This window comes from Balaenoptera ricei, chromosome 3 (genome assembly GCF_028023285.1).
Source record: "Balaenoptera ricei isolate mBalRic1 chromosome 3, mBalRic1.hap2, whole genome shotgun sequence".
Classification (NCBI taxonomy): Eukaryota; Metazoa; Chordata; class Mammalia; order Artiodactyla; family Balaenopteridae; genus Balaenoptera; species Balaenoptera ricei.
The window spans coordinates 113,221,496-113,242,173 of NC_082641.1; the positions used below are offsets into that span (position 1 = coordinate 113,221,496).

The 20,678-nt window shown below is 54.0% G+C and overlaps 1 protein-coding gene across 1 annotated transcript; it reads right to left on the reverse strand.

Annotated features, from left to right (window-relative positions):
* Window positions 1–13,528: 13,528 nt before the first annotated feature.
* Window positions 13,529–20,300, reverse strand: PITX1 (paired like homeodomain 1). Its single transcript, XM_059919482.1, has 3 exons — window positions 19,648–20,300; window positions 17,083–17,315; window positions 13,529–15,053 (listed from the first exon to the last, which is right to left on the reverse strand). Exons 1-3 carry the CDS (start codon window positions 19,814–19,816, stop codon window positions 14,511–14,513), a joined length of 945 nt encoding a protein of 314 aa, XP_059775465.1. The 5' UTR covers window positions 19,817–20,300; the 3' UTR covers window positions 13,529–14,510.
* Window positions 20,301–20,678: the final 378 nt, after the last annotated feature.

Sequence of the window (20,678 nt, forward strand, 5' to 3'; positions counted from 1 at the left end):
AAATACATGTGACAGTGTAAAAAAAAGAAAGACATAGTCAACTATGGTTCGTGCTTTCTGGCTGTCAGCTCTGCCTCTGCTGTCAGGCCAGCTGCAGTGGGCTGTCCTGATCAGGGGCTGAGAGGGTCTGGGCCAGTGACAAGATGGCCGGGGCGGGGGGGCGGGAGAGGTGCAAGCATGGAGCTGAGAGCAGGAAGCAGAGATCAGGAACCTGGGGGTGGGGGGAATGCGTGTCCAGGTGGAGCTGGTACGGGATGGCCGGTTGCACCTGCAGGGCCTGGTCCCAGCAGGGAAGCCCAGGCACGGGCTGTGGGGCTGTGGTGTGGGAGGGCAAGCTTCCTTTAAGGGCACAAGCAGAAGGCTTTCACAGAGCAGGGAGCTGGGAGAGGGTGATGTGCAGAGGGCTGGCTCAGCGCTGCTGGCAGAACAAGCCACTGGATATTTGGTGTAAAGTCCCAGAGCAGCATTTCTGTTTGGCTCTCTTTGCCTGCAGAGCAAACACTGGCAGATTGGAATTCCCACTTGGGCTCTCACCAACTCAAACAGGCTTGGCCAAGGCTTTCAATTGATTTGCTTGGGGCAGAAGTGGCTCTGCTTGCCCAGGCCTGGCTGTGGAAAGCAGGACCCTCCTCCTCCTCCCCCCAGCGCCAGGATCCAGCAGAGCTGTCCCCAAATGGCTCGCCCATCTCCGTCCTGCCAGCTGGGTGGTTTGGGGCGGCAGTGGGATACCCAGGACCTGGGTCTGAGTCTTCTGGTCACACCCAGCCTCTCCCCCAGCTCTTGTAAGAAGGATATGGAATCCAAGGCTAGGGGTGTTTGGAAGGTGGCTGGATTTTTTTTTTTTTTTAAACTGCTTGTTGATTCCACCAGCAGGAAGCAGTCTCTATAATATGGAAATCCAGGCAGGACTGAGAATATAAGTGCTCCTCTTCAGTCCAACAGTCCCTAAAAATCCAATACTGAGACGCTGGAAACTGCACATCTTGATGTTTTCCCCAAATGTGGGTGAGACAGGACACCTTGTAAAACGAACCGCCCTTCACCAGGTCAGGAGAAGACGGGTCTGAATTCCTAACTAGGCTACTCAGAAAGGAGAGGTAATTGTTGCTGATTCTAGTCACAGGGGTTGGGAAATTAGGAGAAAGGAGCTCAGTGTGATGGGGTGAGAGTTACCAACACACGAGCACCCCACTCTTCCCCACGCTCTGCACCAAGAATTTCGTCTGTGCTTGGTCAGCCACATGCCTGCCGCACCTTCCCCGAGTTCTAGCTCTGATTTCACTTGAGGCTTGGTGTGATGCAGGCCTAGGGGGATGGGGGAGGCAGGGCTGGAGAGCTGGAAGGAAAGGGGAGCATCTGTGCTTTCTCGGTTGGCTCCTGGCTCCTCCTTCACTGTGGAGAAGCAGGGTAATGGGCAAGGCTCATTGGACCTACACGATAGGAGCCGGGACATGGAGGAGGAAGGAAGTAAAAGCCAAGGCTGGGAGTCAGAGACTTTGGACAGAGGCTCCGACCCAGCTGGAGGGTGAGAATGGAAAGGGGACAAATGGAGACAGCAAGTATCCTTGTAGGGTGACAACTGGATATTCCTTGAGAGAGGCAAATAATGATGGGAATTATTTAGGGATGATTTTTGGTTGCTGAACTGTGTCTTTTATTTATTTGTTTTTATTTTTAAAAATTAATTAATTTATTTATTTTTGGCTGTGCTGGGTCTTTGTTGCTGCGCAAGGGCTCTCTCTAGTTGCAGTGAGCGGGGACTAATCTTCATTGCGGTGTGCGGGCTTCTCATTGCGGTGGCTTCTCTTGTTGCGGTGGCTTCTCTTGTTGCGGAGCACAGGCTCTAGGCACGCGGGCTTCAGTTGTTGTGGCACACGGGCTCAGTAGTTGTGGCACACGGGCTTAGTTGCTCCGCGGCATGTGGGATCTTCCCGGACCAGGGCTCGAACCCGTGTCCCCTGCATTGGCAGACGGATTCTTAACCACTGCGCCACCAGGGAAGGCCTGAACTGTGTCTTTTAAAAATGGAGCCCTATGAAGAGATTCAACCATGTGGGGTCTGCATCATGTTTGGGTGACGTAAAGATGGCTGTGTGTAATAAGGACCTCTTAGGCTAAAATTGGGATATGTTTAGAGGGCTTTACGAACCACTGACTGAGCCTCCAGCTGTGATCTGAGGCATCTAGGTGAAGTACCCCTGAGGGTGGTGGCACCAAATGTGACTGGCATTTTACAAAATGAAACTGAGGTCTCAAAAGGAAGTGTGGAAGAGGCCAGAAGGGGATGAAGAGTCTGCTCGAAAACTCTGAGGAAACTGGAGGTTGACCCCAACTTTTGTAAACTGGTGATGGGGCAATGACCTTTCACAGCAGAGGCACCCCACTGCCCAGAGCTCAGTGTCCTGAGAGCACAGCTGCCCCTTGACTCCCTCCTTACCCACTGGGGTCTTGATGCCTGGGATTGGGGCATGAGATGAAAAGACTCTTCAAAACATGCTGCTGGGCCAGCGAAGGAGGAGTCCAAGCAGAGGTCAGGCTGAGGCTCCAAAGGTATGGCCTGTTCTCTTTGGCTGTGGAAAATACCACCTTCTGTTTTATCAGTAGTTCTGTTTAAGACACTTTGACATATATGATTTGAATCTCATAACAACACTTAGGTACTTTCATTATCCCCATTAAACAGGTGGCAAAACTGAGGTTCGAAGAGGCAATGTAACCTACCCAAGGCTGTATAACTAAGGGGGAAGAACCAAGCGTGTCTGGCTCTAACTGCCCTGCTATAATACGGTGCAACGTCCTCTAGGGAATTGTTATCCTCATCTTATAGGTGGGCAAGTGGCGCTCAGAGGGATTGTAACTTGGCAAGATCATCACTGGAGGGCAGTTAGTATTTGAATGCAGACCACACATGTCCCCCTCTGCTCTACTGTCTCACAGCAACCTTGTTCCTTCTTATCAAAGCTATTTTTTGAACCTTAAAAATCAAACCCTAATTCCCTCCTGAGCAGGGCCTGCCTCTGGGAGGAGGGAAGGTGGTCCCTCAAACGGGTCTCATTTAGCCAGTTTCCTGGCACTTTCTTGCTGCCTGGTGGAAGCTCTGAAGTCTGCTGGTCCAGCGGCTCCTGGCTCAGGAGCCCTGGGAGCCCCGGAGATGGAAAGGGCAGCAGGAAGCAATCAGTGTGTGGCACTTAATCAGGAAATTATAGCCTGGGCAGAAGAGGGGTTTGGCTTAGAAGTCACCCTTCCCTGGGTTTCAGTCAAGCAGGCCCACAGGGAGGCTTGGCCGGCCGATGGGATGTGCTGAGCAGGCGTGAGCTCAGCAGGCAGGATAAGCCAGCCTCGTCATTGCTGCCCAGGAGGCTGGCTTCCTAGGTGGGGATGCTGTATTCCATCCTTTCTGGCCCCCTGCCTGCTCCTGTACCCACTGATACCTCAGCAGCAAGAGGAGAAGCTGTGGGCATCAGAGGGGGTACTTTGGGAGGTTCTTGACCTGATTCAGTGACTTTTTACCTGATTCTTGAATAAGCAAGTGGAAAAGGTGTGAAAGAAGTGTCAGGTGGAAAAAGCCAGGTGCAGAACTGTACATACGTGACACCATTTGTATTTTAAAAAAAAGAAAGTGAGAAATAAATAAAACCACACACACAGTGGCAGTGAGATATTCTCTTTCAGGTGGCAAGGACGATAGACGAAACCTAGTATTGGCCAGGGTATGGAGATGGCACCACCGTTCACTTTGGCAGTGCAAATAGGTGTGGCTTTTTCAGAAAGCAATATGGATTAGATTTTATGCATGTGTTCCTATGGCCCAACAGTTCTGCTTATGAAATTATCCTGAAGAGCCAAATGACAAATGCACAGAGATGCAGGGATAAGGATGTTTACTGTGGCCTGTTGTGATAGAAACACAGCAAAAGAAATCAAGGAATTACCTAATGCCCACTGGTGAGGCGACTGGTTGAATTAGTATGAGTCCATACATGTGGCCCCTAAAAGAGTGATTTGTTGATAAGAATAGATGTTCTTGATATTATATGATTGAAAAAGTGGCTTCTAAAGCAACATGTGATCTGACGTCCTTTATGTAACACTGAGTGAGTGTATGTAGCATATGTGTACATGCACGTGTGTGTGCTGAGCGATGTCTGGAAGGATAATCATATTAGTAGTGGTTTGGTGGTCTTGACTTTGTCCTCACACTTTTCTGAACTTTTTGAATTTTAAGAATCAATATGTATTTTATAATCAGGAGAAACAACACAATTTTCATCTTGAAAAAAATGCTGGGAATTCCCTGGCGGGTCAGTGGTTAGGACTCCGCACTTTCACTACTGGGGCCCGCATTCGATCCCTGGTCGGGAACTAAGATCCTGCATGCTGCACGGTGTGGCCAAAAAAAAAAAAAAAAAAAAAGTTAAGCAGTGTGCGTGGGTGTGTGCGCGTGTGCGTGTGTGTGCATGCACAGCTGTGCCGGTGGTAGGTGGAAGGGCATTCCAGGCAGAAGGAACCACAGGCACAAAAGAAAGAGGGTGGGAGCTGCGAAGCTGGTGTGGCCACAGCCTGCAGTATGGGCGAGGTGGGGGGGAGATTGGGGAAGTACATTGAGCATGATGCTGAGTACCGCAGCTTGGCAATTTTGAAGCAGGGCAGTGACCTGGCCAGATTTGATTCTTGCTTCCTCTCTGAGAATGGCCTGCTCCCCCTCACCTGGCATTTAAGGCTTCTCTATTCTGTCTCCCCCTTCCTCTCCCCATGTCTTCCAGGGCTCCCCTTTGCCCAGCTCATTCTCACCTCCACTCCTGCACACCCATTCCCATCTACCTGTCCTTCAAGACTCAGCATTAAGCTCCCTCTAACAGGAAGCCTTCCCAGATTGCTCCGGTTAGCCTTGATATCTCCTTTTTCATACTCTCACCCTTGAACTTTCATACCTGACCTTAAATCAGATCATAATTCCTCTAGAACCAGGAGGAGGGCCGTGGACTGAGAGGTTATGCTGTAACACCTGGATGCCAGTGATGGATGGGCTGACATCTGCCAGCATTAGAGTCCTGATGGGGGAGGAAGAAAGCAGGCAGCAGAGACCCAGGAGTTATTTTGAGCCTATCATGTCACAGGCACAGTGCCAAACATTGCACATAGCTTTTCACATTTATCCTCATTGTACAGATGAGGAAACTGAGGCTTAGAGAGGTTATGTGGCAGTAAGTGGTACGGCTCTGAGTAGAACCCAGGCTCTGTCTCACTCCAGAGCCCACACTCTTAACCTCTGTGACCTACTTGTCTCTGGTTCTCATCCCCCCAGAGGTTGGCAGGGCTGGGCCTGTCGTGGGGCCTTCTTGTGCCTTGCTGCCCCAGACCCAGTGGAAGTGGATTTCAGGGTGGGAGGGTGATGCCATCTCACTCAAGTGGTAGCTCCTGACCCAGTGGAGGATCTGGGGCAGTGCAGCATCCCTGCTGAGGCCTTGGGAGTGCCACTGTCCCCAGTGACATAAAGCGAGATATTTCCCTGTGGGCCAGCTGGCAGGGGCACTGTGGGGGAATCTGGAGGGGAGGAGGCTGGGCATGTTGACCAAGGAAGAGCTTTCCCACTCAGAGATTCTCTAGCAGCAGGAGGTCAGTGAGATGATAAAGGACAATTTTGTGCCTCTGAAGCAACAGCACACCTGAAAGCCTTACATACTGTTCACGTCCATGGTCTCTTCAAAGCCTGACAGCAAACCCCAAGAGGCAAGCAGGCAGACCCAGTGCCCGCTGACAGAAGAGGAAACTCGGGCTCTGGGAAGGGACAGCCAGACCCCAGGGAGGAGCCCAGCCCAGGGGCTAGAATCCAGAGGGGCCCTGGCCTCTCCCGGGCACCTCCCCCAGCCTAGGCTCAGTGGGTATCCTTGCCTTGATGGGCTGGGCCAGTCTCTGTGAGCCTGGGGGGCTGCCCGGGGGTGGCCTCAGCAGAGACTGAGGAAGAAGCAAGAAGCTTTAGAGGCGTGGGCACCAAGCTCAGGAGAAGCCATGAACTGTGTGTGCCTGTACTCAGGACCAGTTTCCGAGACTCAGCAGGAGTGCTAGTTTGGGAGATGGAGGGGGGGTCCTTGGCCACACTGTCTTGTGTGTGTGTGTGTGTGTGTGTGTGTGTGTGTGTTTTGTCCAAATATAGCCTTTATTAGATCATGTCTACCCAGAGGAAGAGAGAGGTGTGTGCATGAAAAGGCTGCAGTAAGGGTGGGGATCAGCATCCATTCTAGTGTGTCCTGGAAAGTTCCCAGCGAGGCCACAGCGGGAACGGTTTGGGGAAACCCTTGCTGGCCCCGCCACCGCCTGGCAAGCGGCAAAGTGGCCGGCTGCTTTGTGGCTGCAGTGTCTTGGAGGGTTTTCCAAGCACTTTCCGTGAAGTCACTGGGGCGTTAAGCTCTTTGTTCAATTAAATGGGTTAATGTGCTTTGTCTGATTCTGACGAATACTAATAATATAATGTGATAATGGCGGTAATGGTGCTCTCAGCTCTGATTATCACATGTGCCGCACTGTCCCAGGCACAGAGGGAGGTGAAGCTCACATTCCCGCACACTCAGGCTTCATTTTCCACTCATAAAACCCCATTCTTCAAAGCTTTTCCAGCCCAACTCCCTATATCCATTTTCGGGACAAATTACCAACACTTAAAAAAATTGGTCCATTTTGCGTAAAAGCCAAGTCCAAATTACTGTTACTTTCCCCTCTATGTTTTGAAATTTCAAAAAGAGAAGGGTGGGGAGCTGAGGGGGACACAGGGGATGGAGAGAGGAGGCAGAAGGGGAAAGAGGGAGAAGAGTGTATGAACAGGGAAGGAAAAATCAAGCTTTCTTGTTTCAGTAAAAACGTATTTGTGGAATGATGTTTCAGTTTACTCAGGCAGAAAAATCAGAAATGGTGTGCTTATTAAACAGGCTAAGTAAGCATGACTATTTTTAGTAGTGCAGTAAAACCTTGGTAATTTGGACCTCTTTAATAAAGATTCCATGATCATGCTGGCTGGCAGGCACAGTGTGTGCGTGCATGCGTGTGGGTGCACGTGTGTGTGTGAAAGCAAGGTAAGAGTGTAAATAGGTTGCTGAGTTGGAGGATTAGGAGGGCGGGGCTGGGGGATGCAGCGAGGGGACAAATGGGACAGGGATGGGCGCCCTTACGGCTTAGGAGAGCCGTTTTTAAACTGAGTTCTCTCTGCTTTGCAATATACAAGATCATTACAAATTCTTCTTCTCTCTGAACACTCCTCTTGGCACCTACTAATTTGGCATCTGTTTAAAGAAGAAAGTATTTGAAAACAAAAATTTCACTTCTATACAAATCTGTAAAGGTTTACTTGACACCACCTGTCACACTGGCCTGCCCCCAGCGTGAGGCTGAATCCTGGGGGTTGACACATTATCCCAGGGAGGTGATGACTGACCCCTCTGGGGTGAGGACAGGGACCTGTAGGCAGAAGGCCACTCCCTGTCCTACAGATCACAGTTCTTTGCATTTTTAAAATAATATTTGATGTTTCATTCCATCATGACAAAAGTAATACATGCTTAGTGCAAAAAACATGGAAAGGAAAAATGAAAAAAAAAAAAATCCCTTATTTCCCACCACCCAAAGGTAGCTGGTGTTAACACTTTGTTAACACATCCAGTAATTTCTCTGTACATGTGTAAAAATAAAAATGGTACCGTGCTTATATAATGTTCTGTAGCTTGCCTTGTTTAGTGTTTTGACAAAGAAGCTCAGTTTTTAAAAAAAGGCAATGGCAAACCTATTATTTAATTTTATGCTAAACTTATAGAGAAGTCATCGGCCCCATTTACTTTCTCTTGGCCATATAGTAGACACTTAGTAGGGGACGTGTCCTTAATGGGGTCCCACTGCTATGCTGCACAGAGGGATGGAGGATGGGTGAGGGCCACAAGGGGGTTCAGCTGTAACTGGGGCCTCAAAGGGTACCAGTTGAAGAGGGCGGCAAGGAAAGGTTTTCCAGCAAGCACCACACCAGCTCTGGTAGTGGGTTCAGCCCCCAGGAGTCCTGGGCACCAGTCTCTGAATGCCTCTCTGGATAAGGTAGAGGCATAGACACAGATATACTTTTTTTTTTTTAAAGTGTGACAAAATGCACATAACATGAAATTTACCATTTTAACCTTTTTTAAAGTGCACAGTTCAGTGACATTGAGCACATTCATATTGTTGTGCAACCATCACCACCATCCATCTCCAGAACCTTTTCATCATCCCAAAATGAAGCTCTATACCCATTAAACACTAACTCCCCATTCCCCTCTCCTCCCTGCCCCTGGCAACCACCATCCTACTTTCTGTCTGTATGAGTTTGCCTATTCCAGGTACCTCATATAAGTGCAATCATACAATGTTTGTCCTTTTGTGTCTGGCCTATTTCATTTAGCATAATGTCTTCAAGGTTCATCCATGTAGTAGGGTCTGTCAGAATTTCCTTCTGTTTCAAGGCTGAATAGTACTCCATTGTATGTACATACCACATTTTGTTTATTCATCTGTTGATGGGCATGGGTTGCTCCTACCTTTAGGCTATTGTCAATAATTCTGCTATGAACATGGGTGTACAAATATGTGTTTGAGTCCCTGCTTTTGTTTCTTTTCGGTATGTACCCAGAAGTGGAATTTCTGGATCATATAGTAATTCTATGTTTATTTTTTTTAGGGAATCACCATACTGTTTTCCACAGTGGCACCATTTTGCATTCCTACCAGCAATGCACAAAGGTTCTAATTTCTCCACATCCTTACCAACACTTGTTATTTTCTGCTTTTTTGGTAAGAGCCGTCGTAATGGATGTGTAGTGGTATCTCATTGTGGTTTTGATTTGCATTTCCCTAACGACTAGTGATGTTGAGCATCTTTTCGTGTGTTTATTGGCCATTTGTCTTCTTTGGGGAAATGTCTGTTCAAAGTCCTTTGCCCATTTTTGAATTGTTGTTGTTGTTGTTGTTCAGATACACTTTTAAAAGCAGCGCCAGAAGCTGCCTGTGCTGAGACGGGGGGAGGGAGGGAGTGAGAGGAGGAGGGAAAGAAACAAGAGAAGAGAGAAAGGAGTGGGGAGAGGGAGGAAGGCCAGGATATGTCTTGTGGAGTGAGGTATAAAGGAAGGCAGCCCTTCACTTCTTTTATTCAGCAGATCGTTACTGAGCACTGACTGTGTGCAGACACTCTCCACACATTGCTGTCCACACCTGTTTGCCGCTACATCCTGGCTCTCGGGGGCTGCAGCAACCCTGCCTGCGGGAGGCCGTGCCCACAGAAGTTAAGCCACAGGCTCTGCCTGCAGTCAGACAGGCTGGGATCCAAGGCTCTAAAGCTGCGTGCCTTTGGACAGGTCACATGACACCCCGAGCCTTAGCTTCCTCATCTAGAAAACGAGGCTCACAAGATAGATAAAACACGTACAGCGCACAGCAGGGGACGGCGCATAGTGAGGTGTGCGACCACGTGACCGATCACCCAGAGAAGCTTTCATCTGCCACGAAGGCCATCCTGCCCTCTGCCTCCACCCTGCTCCAAATGCAGCTTCCTGCACCCTGACCTGCTCCTCGGCAGCGTCCTGATTCACGGGATCGCAAGCTCCCCAACCTGGCTGAGCGCTGGCACTGTGTCTCCTTGGTGCCCTGCAGCCTCTCGATCAGTGGGCACCGGCTCTGGGTTACACAGCTAGTTGGGAGGCAAGGCCCAGGGCCCTGCGAAGGCAACACAGGAGTGTGAAGACTGGGGTTCCTGTGGGGAGAGGGGCAAGGAGGCAGACCGTCAAGGGCTGAGAGGAAGCCTGGGAGGCAGACTGGAAGCGCCCATCTAGGAAACGAGAAGCTCGTAACACTGAACGAGACAGGAGTTTGGATTTCATGGTTGATATTCCAGGGCCCTGCCTTCACCAGGAAGCTTCTCTGTGTCCCCGCCTGCCCACCTCATTCTGCTGCCCACACCGAGGGCTTCCTCAGTCCCAGCTGTCACCTGTGTCCTCCGTTCCTCTCCCACCTAGCCGAAGGAGCTTGGCAAAGGCAAATCCTGGGGCCTGGGGCCCTTTTTCTCTCTCCCAGAGCACAGCTGAGTCCAGCCTGGACACGAATTATAATTTTCTCCCTCGCCACCCCCACTCCCTAGCCCAACACCAATGTGATTCCCATCAGGAGAGTTACAGAGGGCCCTAGGCTGGGTTACTGGGGGCCCAAGTCTAGGATGGTTCCAGGGGTGGGATGAAGTGGGGAAGGTAAGGCAGGTGGGGAAATCAGCAGGACTGTCAATCATGACTCACATTCATGGCACCCAGCAAAGCTGGAGGGAAATCCAAGTTGGGCCCCAAATGACATTTTCAGAAATGACCTGTTGAGAATCTTAAGAGATGCCCTATTAATGTGGAAAGTGGGGGACAGGGCCCTCAGGAGGAGAGGCAAGACATCTCACTTTAATAATAATAACATCAACAATAACAATTCCAACATCAATAACAATTTACTGATCACTTACTATGTGCCAGCACTTTATGTGCATTATCCCATTTAATCCTTTAGACAGCTGTGTGAAGTGACTGTTGTTATTCCCTTTTACTGAAGAGGAAACAGGCTCAGAGACCTTAATTAAGCCTCTTGTCCAGGGCAACTCAGAAGTAGCGCCAGAACTCAAACTCTCGCTCTCAAAGACCACAGCAAAAGTTCCTGTGGATGCCTGAGCCAAGTAACTGGCCCAGGAAATGGGGAGGTCCCTGGGCAGAAAACCACCCTCACTCTCATTTCCCAGACTGGCCCTCTTGGCGACTGAGGTCCCACTGCTATTTCATGGGGCAGCAGCAGGCTGAGGCATGTGGAGCTGAAGGGCCACCCAGAGCCACCTCTAGGGCTTGGACTCCCCAGGCAATGCCCCTCTGCAAGGCAGCTTTTCCAGCTGTGATTTCCCCCTCCCCCTCCAGGTGACTCTGGTGGCCCAGAGGGAGGGCCATAAAGCTAGGGGAGGTGACTCGGCTCCTCTCCCTCAATGACCAGGCACTACAGGGGTTGCACACAGTGGCTCACCCCATTCTCCTTTGGTGCCCACAGTGCCTTCAAACCAGTGCTGGGCACCAGCCTCTTGCCCTCTTGTCCCTAATTCATGGCCCCTCTAAATCTGCAGCAGCCCTTTAGGGGTCACTTTGTCAGTACCAAGTAAGAACAAATCTGCTTTTCTATTTCCTGCGGGCCAGTCCTGTGTGGCCAGCAGAAATTATGATCTCTTCAAGGTCAGGCACGCTCCCCTGCCATGTTGCCCATGGTGCTTGGCATGGGGCAGCCCACTGCGGAAGGTAGAGAGTGGGGAGTGACTGGGTTTGAATCCTGCTGTGTGGCTTCTTTAAGCCTCAGGGGCCTCATCAGGGAAAGGGGATAATGAGGATCGTTCTCATAGGGCTGCAGTGCAGGTAAAAGGGGCTCATCTATGAGAAGCGTGCCCTTAGCAGAGGGCCCTGGACCCCGAATGGGCTCAGTATATGATACCGCTTGCCACTGAAGACGGAGATGGCGCCACCTCCCCCTGAACAGCCTTGCCTGACTATCCTGTTTGAAGCAGGACTTTCATTTTTTCTTACTCACAACACCATGTTCTTTTTCTTCAAAAGCACTCAGCCCAGTTTGTAATTATACGTGTTTGTTTACTTGTCCATGAGAGCAGGGACTGTGTCTGTTTCCCACTTCTCCATCCCCAGCACCAAGGGCAGGAGCACAGTATATGAAGCCTCCCCAGTCTTCTTCGGGCAGAGCAGGACTAGGACTTTCTGCCTTTTCTCAGAGGACGTGACTTTCAGAACCCCGTGTGTTCCTCATCCCACCCTCCAGAGATGACCCTGCAGTTGGTGTAGCTAGGGAGGGTTGGGTACTGTCTGCAGGCACAGAATAGATGGGGGGGCCCAAGGCTGGGTCCTACACTCACCTTGTTGGCCGTGGTCCTTGATGGATGATGGGGTCATTCTGCACTGCTTCTGCCTTTCCTCCTGGCTGCAGCTGTTTGGCCTGTGGCCCCACCTCCACACTAAGTCTCTACCAGAGCTCCTCTTCGGCCCTCCTCTCACCTGAGCCCGGGCCTGACTTTCAGAGAGGCCTCTCTGCCTCCCACTTCTCTCCAGTCCCACCTCCTTCTAGGTCTCCCCTGCCTCCTGCTCTCAGCTGAGACCAGGGCCCCCTGGCCTTGGCAGATGTGTGAGGCTGGGGGAGGCACTCTGAGTCCAGATGTGATTGTGTTTATGTTTCCAGAGAGTGAGGGGTCGGAGCTCTGGACTGCAGCCGTTGGGGGAGGGGTGGTCTGGCTCCAGCCCCCTGCCCCAACCTTCCCTCCCCCCTCCTCCCTCCTCCAGCCTGTGTATCTGGCCCTGTCCTTCTCAGAACCCTTCACTCCAAGTCCTACAGCATCAGGCTGAGCCATCCTCCAGCAAGGACCCCTCACTCCTCATCTGAAGGTGAGAAGACCAGTGGAAAGATGCCTGGCTTTGGAATCCGTGTGACCTTGGCCCAGTGCATGGTGTGATGGAGCCTTGGTTCCATCATCTGTATAATAGGGACAACACTCCTGACCTCAGAGGCAGTGTTGACCCAGTTTAGGCATGTGTGCATAGGGTTCTCCAGCTATTAGCTCATGACTAAGCCCATGGCTGTGCCCCACTCCCATCTAGGGCTTGCCTGGGTCCAGCTCCGGGGCAGTGACAATCACAAGGTGATTCTAAAGCAGAATACCAACCCCTCCTTCCTCCCCCGCTACAGCTGCAGACATTTTGTTTTGCCATTAGAAGTGACTTACTTAAGGGAAGCAGAATTTACAGGCAGTTTACAGGCTGGTATTGTTCAGTAGTTTCCAAAAGTCGGGGGAGGGTGGCGGCGGCGGCGGAAGCAACCGATAAGTTGGCATGGAAAGTAAGTGAGAAGTGAGTTCTGTGTGATGGACACTTCCACCGGAACAGTCATACGCCCCTGGGTGGGATTTCGATGTGGAGGCCCTGGCTCGACTCTGGCGGATCCAGCACCCTTAGTCCTCCTGGAACAGCCAGAGCAGGGCTCAAGGTGGGGGCACCGGGCCTATAGGAGAACAGGCAACCCCAGGTCTAAAGAGGCTCTCAGCGGCTCCCACCGCCAAGCTCCCAGCAGACAAAGGCCGCGAAGCACCCTAAAAGCCTGGAGGGTCACTGAAGACCCAGTCTGGGAAGAGCCTGCAGAATCCGGCGGTCGGGTAGGGCGGGTGGTCCAGGCTAGAGCGGCCCGCGCGCGGCGCCGGGGGGCTGAGCCGCACCGCCGATGAGTATCGGGCGCGCGCCTGTGCGCGCGCGCGCGCAAAGGGAGCTCGGAGCGCCGGGCTGCGCCCTCAAGGGAGCCGGGTTGAACTGGTCTGGAATGGTGGTGGGCAAGTGGGGGTAGGGTCCTCTGGCGGGGTCGGCCTCGGCTCTTCTCTCCTACTTGCAGGGCCCACGGGGGTGCAGTTCCCTTTCTACCCGCCTTCCCTCCAAGACCGAATGAAGCAGTCAGGGCTCGGCAGTGGTTAGCACGCTCGTACTATGGTTTTAATAGATGTACATGGACAAGTCGATATAGACAGATTTATAATTCTATACAGTCAGTCCGACATACACAAGGACGCTGTAAACAGGGGCGCGGGCCGGAGAGCGGGTGTGCAAAGTGGGCACGGCGTGGGGCCCTGGCCGCTCCCCGAGCTCTCCCGGCTCGACTCTTGCACGGCGGGCGGTGAGGAGGCGGCTCCTCGCCGGACAGGCGGGCCACCTTCTAGCCGGGAGCTGAGGAGAGGGCCTGGGCTTGCGGCGAAGCTTGGGGGCTGGGATGCTCCGAGACGAGCACTCCGCATGCTCCCGCCTCGTCCGCACCGCCAGCTGCGGCTCCTTGGCCTTAAAGTAAGCCTCCGGGGCGCGGGGCAGGCAAGGGCTCTTCGAGGCGCGCCGGGGCCATTAGTACGGCTCCACGGTGAGATCCCGACCCTGGACTGGGTACCGTCATCCCTGGCCCAACGCCCGCTCCAACTTGGATCCGAATCGAGCTAAGGTATGCTCGGCCGGGCCCAGCTCGGAGGGGGCGTCTTGGTTCGCACCTGGCCGGGGCCCAGGGTTGCCGGGGTTCTGCGCTCCAGTTCGCAGGCGGGAACGCGGGCTACGGGGCGTCTCCTCCGGGCCGCCGGCCTCGGCGCTCGCCTCCCGCGCCGCGTCCCCTCCGGAGAGTGGCCCACCGGGCCCCGAGCGAGCGGGCGAGCGAGCACGCACCACCCGCGCCATCCCGAGGAAAATTGCAACTCATCCGTTTTTTCGCGGCACTTTTCTCCGACGTCTTTTTGCTTTGTCTCGTTTTGGAGGGCAGAGTGGGGTCCAGGAAAGCAAACACAAAACCAAGCCGGAGGTGGGGAGGTGGGGAGCAGGGGGCCGCGCAGGCGCCAGGTCCTCCGCGCCCGCACCCGACCCGGTCCCGGCCCCGGCGCTGTGCCGGCCGCCGGCCCGCGTGGCCCGGCTGGGCGGTCAGCTGTTGTACTGGCACGCATTGAGGCCCGAGGCCGGGCCCTGCAGGCCGCCGTAGCCGAACGACGAGTGCTGCTTTGACTTGAGCCGCAGGCTGGCTAGGCTCGAGTTGCACGTGTCCCGGTAGACGCTGTAGGGCGAGGCGGGTGTGCCGTACGGGCAGGCGCCCGGTGACATGGCCGAGTTAAGCGAGGAGCCGGTGAGGTTGTTGATGTTGTTGAGGCCCGAGTTGGGCATGCCGGGCACAGCGCCCGGGCCCATGCTCGACGGCATGGTCATGGAGGAGATGGAGCTGGGGGCCGAGAACATGGACTGCGACGACAGCGGGCTCATGGAGTTGAAGAAGGTGAAGCTCTTGGTGGAGAGCGGCGCTGGTGCCAGGCTCTTAGCGGCCCAGTTGTTGTAGGAGTAGCCAGCGGCGTACACGTCCTCGTAGGGCTGCACCAAGCCGCTGAACTGCGGCACGTAGCCGCCCTTGCACAGGTCCAGCTGCTGGTTACGCTCGCGCTTCCGCCACTTGGCTCTCCGGTTCTTGAACCAGACCTAGGGGAGGGGGACAGGAGAAGGGTCAGGGCTGCCGAGGGCGGGAAGACGCCTCCACCTCCCCCGCCCCACCCCGAGGCCTCCGCCCGCTTCCTTCTCTTCGAATACCGTTTCTTTTCTTCGATATTTCCACCCCTGCCTTCTCTCCATAATGGTTCCGTTTCTGTCTCCAGAAAATATTAGTCTTTTCCTTTTTCTGATCTTTATCCTCTTCCCCCAATTAAATCCGGTTTCTTCTCCTAATACGGATCCTCTTTTTAATTTTTTTTAACAAATATTTGTTTTCTTTCTTCCTCTCTCAACCAGTTCATCTTCTGCCTTCTCCCGCAAACGGTTCCCCATCTATCTCCTAAATACTCCATCCATTTTCTTCTTCCTCGAATACAAAAGGTAGTTTTCTTTCCTGAAAAATAGGACCTTGCGACTCCTCTCATTCTTCAGTCTATTTTTCATTCCTCAGATAGTCTGTTTCCATCTTTATTGGTAATATTTAATATTATCATTTCTGCCTCAAATGTTTATTTTCATTCCGTCCACCCCACTATCTGAACCACTTTCTTCTCCCTCAAACAGTCCATTTTTCTTCATTATCCCCCCTTTTTGATCCTTTTGATTCTTCTGCAAATATTTAGTTTTTTTCTTCTTTCCAGACATCTGACCTTCACTGTTTCTCTTAAATGGTTGATTCTTTAGTTTTCTCAAATACTTGATCCTTTTGCTTCTCCCTTAAATATTTAATTTCTTTCCTGCTACCTAAATATATGCCAAATATGTTTTTCTGCAAATATTTAATTTCCTTTCACTTCTTACTAGTCTCTCTCTACTCTCCTCCTTCACTTTTCCTCACAAAATTCAGTGAGAACCTCTTCTTTCCCAACTCCCAGTGCTTGCTGATCCTCATCTAGTCCCAATCCTTTGCCCTCTGCAGCCCTCCACCAGCCCCGGGCTGTATCCCGACCTCTCTTGCTGGACCCCTGCATCTCAGCCTTCTCCATCCCCAGCACTAACATTGCCTGATTCCACCCCCACCCCACCTGTACCACCGTAAACCCCAGGCAGGATTAGTGAGTTCAGGATTACTGAGTGCTGTCTTCACTCTCTATCCCACTGGGCTGGCCAGCCTGACTGGGGAGGGGTGAGAGCTGGGGTTATAGCAGGGAGTCTGTGGCCCAGGTGGGACTTTGGTTTAGCTTGGAACGTGCTCCCAATATCTGATTAAATATTTGCAGTACCCAGAGAAGAAGTGATTCTCTTGCTGCTCTGGCAGGAAAGCCATGTTTTCACTGGGAACCAAGGGGTGAGAAGAGGGAGGGTGCAGTCCTGTCTTGAGTTGGAGACCTTACATCTCCAAAGGGATTCGGCCTGAGGCTCACTCATCCACCAGAGCTGCCCCCCTCCTCACCTGAACCCAGCCCTACGGGAAAGGGCATTAGGGAAAGGGTTCAGCTACAGACTGGCCGAATGGCTGAGAAAGAGTCAGGTGGAGAATATCCTGAGATTTTGGAGAAGCAGCGTGCGGGTGGGACCACTGCCCTAGGAAGTTCTGAGACCCCCCCCCCCCCCAAGCCTATGCTCTTAAAAGGCCTCTCTCAGGCTGCCAGGCAGGATCTGCCTTTCCCTTTCGTTTTCGCGGGAAGGCGCCAGCCGCTCGGAGGTCCCCAGCGGCGGGGAATCCTCTGCTCAGTTTAGGGGGTAACAGCGGAGCGGGTTCTGGGCTCTGCAGGGCAGGGGAACGTCCCTCGGGGACACAGGTCTTTGGGCGGGGGCTTCGGTAGAGCCCGAGGGTCAGGTAGGATGCGGGTCAGAGGCATCCGAGGCGGCAGCAGCCGGGGGGTGCTAGCACCGAACGGCTCTGCAGCAGCTGGGTAGACCGAGGCCTAAGGTGGAATCGCCTCCGGTGGAGGGAGGGAGCAGGTCTGAGTGTGGGAAAGAGTGATAGTCTGAGCGCAGGTCTAAGCTTTCAAGGGCTGCGCTGGGCCGGCTGGCAGCCTTCTGCGCGGGTCCCCTTAGGCGCGCACCCCGCGCTCACCCTCACGCGTGGCTCGGTGAGGTTGGTCCACACGGCGATCTCCTCCCGCATGCTCATGTCCGGGTAGCGGTTCCTCTGGAACGTGGCCTCCAGCTCTTGCAATTGCTGGCTTGTGAAGTGCGTGCGTTGCCGCCGCTGCTTCTTTTTCTTGGCGGGGTCCTCAACACCGCCGCAGCCTGCGCCGCCCGCACTGCTGTCCTCGGGCCCCTTGGGTTCCCCGCTGCGCTCCTTCTCTGAAGCAGGCAGGATGGGGCGCCGGTCACCTCGGGCTTATGCCCTTTTGCACCCCATCCCGGCTCCACCGAAGCGCCCGTGGTCAGCCCTGGTGGGGCCCGCCCTCCCGCCAGGGGCCCTGGAATTGTACCCATTGGAAAAAGCCCGCCTGTGCCGGGTAGGGTAGGCAGTAGTCACCTCTGAACAGGCTCGTCTGGGAGAAGAGCCCAGGAGTCGGAGACGTGGGCCTAGGTTCCTAGCTGCACAGGGCCTGCTCTCACAGCTCGGCTCATGCTGGAGCTCTGCTGTTGATGTCACCCGAAAATGTACATTTTTTAGGGCTCTTGGGGTTCTAAATCAGAGGGGATCTCTGCTTTTCTGAACTAGGATCAAATCTTTCTAGCCTGAAGCTGGGGGGTGGGTGGAGCAAGAGCCAGGCAGTGGCCTGCAGCCCCTCCAATTTCTTCTCCCCAGGGCCGTGTGGGAGCCCCACCGGGCAGGCACAACACAGCCGGGTTCTCGGCCTTAGCTCCAGGCCTCAAGTCCCAAGGCACAGAAAATCCCTCTGGCGGCAGCCAGGCAGCCCAGACCCACAGACTCTGTCTAGGTGACCTGGGGGCTCTAGCCTCTCTCTCTTTGAAGCTACACAAACAACATGCAGTTATAGAAACATTGAAACATAAAGAAAAAGAATTTAAAAACAAAACACAGAAGCCCAGAAAAGCTCACAGCTCTATGCCTAAAAACATAGAAAGGGTCACAAATTCTTAAAAATAGGCAGGTAGAAACACAGCAAATGCAAATTAAGAAGCCAGAAACCTCCGTGCAAACACACCCCTAACTAAATACAGTGCTGTTAAGTGTATAAACTCCAGGCAGACACAGGCATTTATTTATCTGGGATTTAAAAAAAATCAATATACTGTTGTAGATAGATTTTTTTTAACCCCTTCCCGATAATGCCCTTCTAGAGATAATTTTTAAATCCCAGGGAAATACAACACTATAGTTAGATAACTTAAATTCCCCAAATAACATCACTGTAAATGGATTTTGAGAAAATCCCGGAGAAAAGCGCCATTTTGGATTGACTTTTTAAAATCTCCCGAAGAATAATGTTGCATGTAGATATTTTAAATTAGAGAGAAATATATCTAGTATAGCAATTCTTTCTATAACGAAAAATACAGTTAATTTTAAAAATTTATTCTCATAGACTTGGGTTTTTAAAGCAATCTATGACTATGTATTTCTCTGGGTTTAAAAAATAAAAAACAACCAAAGGCCACGGTTAAAACTTTTGAAAACAGAAGTACCGTCCAGCGTTGATTGTTTTTTTTAACCAAGCAAACAGAACCTCTCAGAGAAAGTCACTTAGGGATGCAAAACAGAAATAAATAGAGATTAAAAACTCGTAGAGAAACACTCAGCGGTGGATTAAGAAATGAACGCAGAAGAGGCGCCCACGGCCGTGGGAGTGGGGAGCTCGGCGGCGGCGCCGAACTAGGACCGCGAGCGCGGGAGCCGTTCGGAGACCCCGGACCCCGGGCAGGGCCGGGTACTGGCCTCATCACTGCCCGCGCCGCCCACCCGCCGGCCCAGTAGCTGGCGCAGGGAAAAAAGCTTGAGCTCGGGCAAAAAGGCAGCGCGGAAGGAGACTTGGCCGAGCAGAGTCGGAGCCCTGGACCCGCGGCCTGGCGGCTCCGGGCTCCGGCGGAGCACGTGGGGCAGGGATCCTTCTTTTAGGGGGTCCTAACCGGAGCCGGGTCGCCCCTCTTGGCCCACTCGCCCTCGCTGTCCTCTCTTTTCCCTTTACTTAAGGTTGTTTTTCTTCCCCCCCAGTTTGCTTTTCCGACTTTTCCCGCCACCTTCTCTTAGGTCTCTCCCTCTCAGTCAGTCGCCCACAGTCTGTCGGGGTGTCTGTACTCCCTCTCTCTGGGCACTTTCTCTCGCCCGCCGCCCATTCCTTTCTGATCTGCTCCTCTCCTTCGGTCCAAGCGGCCCTTCGACAACCATTTGCCCAAGCCTAACTTTTCTCCCCGTTCTATTTGCTCCCGATCAAGAGGGGCTGTCATTCCGACCCTCCGGTTGTAGGTTCGTGCATCTGCAGGTCACTTGGCGCGTGGGCACCGCGTGGAAGTGCCTTCGAAAAGCACTATATTTCCGCTTCATAAAGCGCCTACTTGTCCGCGTTCAACGTCAGGTGGAGAATGGGAAAAGGAAAGGTCCTGAGGCTTCCTGGGGCGTAGAGCGAGCGTGACTGTGCGGCGCGGGCGCCAGGCCCTGCTCCCGGCTCCCCGCGCCCTGCACCCGGGTAGGCTCCGTGCGCGCCTCGCGGGGAGCCGCGCTTACCTGGCAGCTCCGTGTCGGACGACTCGCTGGCGGAGTTCTCGAGCGGCTCGCGGGGGTCGGCGGCGCGGGCTAGGTGGAAGGCGGGCCCCATGTCGTGCGGCGGCGGCGGCGGCGGCCGGAGCCCCTCCGGCAGCCGCTCCAGGCTCATGCCCCCCTTGAAGGCGTCCATGGAGGCGGGGACCGCGGCGGGCGCTCCGGCGGCCGGAGCTGGGCGCGCCCGGCTGCCCTGGCTGCGACCTGCGAGGACAAGAGCGCAGCGCCTAAGCGGCCGCCCCCCAGGGCTGCCCGCGCCCGCAACGACGCCGCGCCCGCCCCATGGACCGCCCGGGGCTGCGGGGCCAGGCGGGCGGCAGCGGCAGCGGTTTCCCGCGACCGGGAGCCCGGCTTCGCGCTCCGCGCTGCCCTCCCGCCGCTCGGGCCTCAGCCGCCCGCCCGGCCCCGGTTCCGGCTCCCGATCCGGGGCCGGTTTCTAAGGCTCCGGACGGCGCCGGCAGAGTCTGTCTTAAAGCGACAGCGCGCACGCCAGGTTCCAGCAGTCCCTGCGCCAGGGGTGGTGGGTGGGGTGGGCCTGGGTGGGAGGGGGCTGGGAGGGAGGGAGGGGGCTGGGAGGGAAGGAGGGAGCGAACGAGCGAGCGAGCGAGGGAGCGCGGGCGGAATCCAGCCCCGAGCCGCCCGCGCCGCCGCGCCCTCTCTGCCGCCCTCCCTCCCTCCCTCACTGCCTCGCCCGCGCCCTCCCCCTCTGCAGCCACCTTCCCGCCGCCTCCCCCCTCCCGCGGCCTCGCCGCGCCTCACCCTCCTTCCCCGGTGACACACTGAGTTCTCCCGCGGCCGCACAAAAGAAACGCATCTGGCCTGCAAGTCCCGCGCGGCTCATGCCCACCTCAAGCCCGAAATGACTTGTTTCGCTCAGAATCAACTCCTGTCTGGGCCGCCTCGAAGTCCCGAGCCCCCGGCAAGAACAGCCCAGGATGAGTGAATGTTCACCAAGGAGGATCGCACCGACCGGGCGCCTGCGAGCCAGCGCCAGGGTG

Bases quoted from the DNA above. Each gene is read 5' to 3' on its own strand.
- PITX1 (XM_059919482.1), bottom strand. From the start codon at position 19,816: ATGGACGCCTTCAAGGGGGGCATGAGCCTGGAGCGGCTGCCGGAGGGG. The intron at 17,316-19,647 runs GTAAGCGCGGCT...TGCCTGCTTCAG, and splicing joins GTCCGACACGGAGCTGCCAG to AGAAGGAGCGCAGCGGGGAA. The intron at 15,054-17,082 runs GTGAGCGCGGGG...CCCCTCCCCTAG, and splicing joins TCACCGAGCCACGCGTGAGG to GTCTGGTTCAAGAACCGGAG.